A 3454-nucleotide genomic window follows, 5' to 3' on the forward strand; every position below is an offset into this window, starting at 1 on the left:
GTAATGCACTTGAGTCATCCTGAAACCAACCCCTCACACACCTGTCCATAGAAAAATTGTCTTCCACAAAACTAGTCCCTGATGCCAAAAAGGTTGGGGGTCACTGCTGTAAGCTACAGGGAGGCCCTAAGGACATCCGCAGAGAAGTGCTATGTTCGGACTTGCATTTTTTCTTTGAGACAGAGTCTTGCTCTATCACCCAGGCTGGAGTGTGGTGGCACGATCTCGGCTCACTGCAACACCTGCCTCCTGGGTTCAAGAAATTCTCCTTCCTCAGCCTCCTGAGTAGCTGGGATTACAGGTGCCTGCCACTACCCCCAGCTAATTTTTGCATTTTTAGTTTCACCACGTTGGCCAGGCTGGTTTCCAACTCCTGACCTCATGAGCTGCGCACCTCAGCCTTCCAAAGTGCTGGGATTACAGGCACAGGCCACAGCGGCCAGGACTTGCATTTTATGAGCATATCTCTGACTTCAGTGAGGAATGAGTTAGAAAAGATTCAAGACTAGAATCAGGGGGAAGCCTTAGGACACTGATGGAAGAATCTAGTTGAGCGATAATGCTAGTCTGAATTCCAGCTGTGGCTGTGGCAGTGGAAAAGGAGGCCAGAGAGGACGAAAGACGGGGAGCAGGGCAACGAGAAGCGGCAGTGGGCAGGACTCTGGGGTGACGGCTGCTCCATCACTACCCTCCACCAGAGGGGTGGGGCCAATACAGGAAGAAAAGAGGCTTTTGTTGTGTAGGGAGGTAATGTCAATCTGCGCTCTGCTGGGTCCATGATATGGTGAGGTTGGGCCAGCATCAGGGGCTCAGATCAGAGGGGAGGGGACTGAGAATGGGAAGTTAAGCCACCAGCCCACAGCCTGCCTGGGAACTGGAAAAGGGGAGGAGAGGAGGGTGAAGCTTGCTCCGGGGAATCACCTACCTTTCCAGAGGAAGTGGGGCAAGAGGAGAGAAGGGCTGCAAGTGAAAGCCAGGCGCGGGTAGGGGGCTGGCGGGGCATAAATTCCAAGGAAAGACTCTCATAGGAGGACTGGTCTAAAATGTCACAAAGGGCACAGTGGCTCGTGCCTGTAATCTCATCACTTTGGGAGGCCAAGGCAGGTGGACTGCTTGAGCCCAGGAGTTCCAGGCCAGTCTAGGCAACATAGTGAGACCTCCATCTCTACAAAAAATACAAAAATTAGCCAGGCATGGTGGCACATGCCTGTGGACCCAGCTACTTGGGAGTATGAAGTGGGAGGATCGCTTGAGCCTGGGAGACAGTGAGCCAACATTACGCCACTGCACTCCAGCCTGGGCATCAGAGTGAGACTGTCTCAAACAAACAAACAAAAAAATCACAAAGAATTCACCTAAGATAGCCCGGGCGCGGTAGCTCACGCCTGTAATCCCAGCACTTTGGGAGGCTGGGGCCGGCACGAGGTCAGGAGATCGAGACCATCCTGGCTAACATGGTGAAACCCTGTCTCTACTAAAAATACAAAAAATTAGCCAGGTGTAGTGGCAGGCACCAGCTACTCAGGAGGCTGAGGCAGGAAAATGGCGTGAATCCAGGAGGCGGAGCTTGCAGTGAGCCGATATCGCGCCACTGCACTGTAGCCTGGGCGACAGAGTGAGACTCCGTCTCAAAAAAAAAAAAAAAAAAGAAGTCACCTAAGATAAAGAAGGACTGCAAAGTAGGATTTGGAGACCTAGAAGGTGCCCCAGCTCACAGCAAAAGCAAGAGTGGTGGGGGCAGCCCTCAGGGGCTGAGAGGCAATGAGGGGAGGGAGAAGCCAGCAGGAAGCTTCCATGGGAAGGGGCAGGGAGTCAGTGTTCAGTGTAGAGAGCCTGGAGGAGGGAGAGGGATGACAGCAACCACAGGCCAGGCAGGAACCCATGGGGAAGAATCCATAAGACAAGGAGGGGCTGTGGTCCAAGGTACAGGGCAAGAATAAGCACAGGGACAGCAAGGTGAGGGATGTCAGCACCTCTGAGCCAGGAGGGAAGAAGGAAAGGCAGGCAGGAGAGACTGGGATGATGTGGAGCAGTCTATGGGGCGGGAAGCAAAGGGTGTCCTTTTTTTGGGGTAGTGGTGGGGGGACAAGGCATCACTCTGTCACCTAGGCTTGAGTACAATGGCACAATCTTGGCTTACTGCAACCTCCACCTCCCAGGTTCTAGCAATTCTCCTGCTTCAGCCTCCCGAGTAGCTAGGATTACAGGCACACACCACCACTCTCGGTTAACTTTTGTATTTTTAGTAGAGATGGGGTTTCACCATATTGGCCAGGCTGGTCTCGAACTCCTGGCCTCTAGAGATCTGCCCAGCCTCCCCAAGGGATTACAGGCATGAGCCACAGTGCCCATTCAGGGTGTCCATTCCTAACAAAGGCAATGGAACCTCTCGAGGGAGGGGGGGAGTGGAGGGCAGCAGAAGTGCAGCTGAGTGGCAGTAGTTCCCAAGGAGAATGAGATTTCCCATGAGAGTGGAGGCAGGGATCTGGAAGCAGCCCTGGAAAGAGAGGAAGGCTGGGGCCAGAATCACGCTGGGCAGGGACCCCTGACTTGTGACTAAAGAGCAGTGACCACCCAAGAGATCCAGGGGGCAGGCAACCTTGAGGGGACAGCAGCTCTTGCCCACATGCCCCAGCCCAGACTTGCCTGAAGGGAGATGGGCAAAGGTCTGAGGCTCCAGCTTACCAGGGGCATCAGGAAAGGGCTCAGCAGGGCGGCTGTGGTGGCAGCACGGTTGGTAGTGTCAGGCCCAATCACTGCCAACACCTTAGGGGAATAGTGGAGAAGGTCTCCTTGGAGCTCTATGTGGCGTGGCCCTGGTAGGGAGAGCACGCTCAGCGTGGCGTACACACTGGCAGAGTCAGAGCACACATCATACAGCTGGTACCCCAGGGTGACGTTGGGCAGCAGGGCCGTGGAGTTGTTTATCTCCTCAACCCCAAGCCGCATAGCCTGGAAGAGGTGGTAGCCATGCTCATTGAAGCTAGCAGGCCTGTGGAGAAAGCCAAGCAGAGAGAGCTAAGAAGGACAAGGCCCTGCTGAAACCCTCTGGCCTCCTAGACTCTGAGGCTTGGGGGTAGAAGGGAACCTTTGAGGTCATCGGTCCAGTTCCCCAAACCACAACTTCAACAAGGGCTCTGAAGCTCAGCAGGAGGAACAAGCTGGCCCTGATGGAGAAGTGTATTAGCATCAAAAAGTTCCTGAGGTCCTGGAGCAGAGAAACCTGCTACATTAGTCAGTGTTTTCTGGAGAGAAAGAGTGAGTGAGAAATTTAGTTTAAGGAATTGGTTCACATTGTGAGGGCTGGCAAGTTCAAATTTTGCAGGACAGACCAGCTGGCTGGACATTCCGTAAAGAATTGATGTTACAGCCGGGCGCAGTGGCTCACGCCAGTAATCCCAGCACTTTGGGAGGCCGAGGCGGGCGGATCACTAGGTCAGGAGATCGAGACCAC

General features: G+C 54.1%; 1 protein-coding gene across 2 annotated transcripts in view; it reads right to left on the minus strand.

The window, feature by feature from the left end:
• The window catches only part of LOC105509158 (taste receptor type 1 member 1), a 24387-nt gene that overhangs the window by 7319 nt on the left and 13614 nt on the right, over nt 1-3454 (minus strand). For both annotated transcript variants that reach the window (XM_011938268.1, XM_011938267.1), the window contains exon 2: nt 2686-2992. In XM_011938268.1, coding sequence (XP_011793658.1) covers nt 2686-2992 — 307 coding nt within the window. The remainder of the gene's footprint in view (nt 1-2685; nt 2993-3454) is intronic.

The sequence above is a fragment of the Colobus angolensis genome, unplaced genomic scaffold (assembly GCF_000951035.1).
Source record: "Colobus angolensis palliatus isolate OR3802 unplaced genomic scaffold, Cang.pa_1.0 Scaffold170, whole genome shotgun sequence".
Lineage (NCBI taxonomy): Eukaryota > Metazoa > Chordata > Mammalia > Primates > Cercopithecidae > Colobus > Colobus angolensis.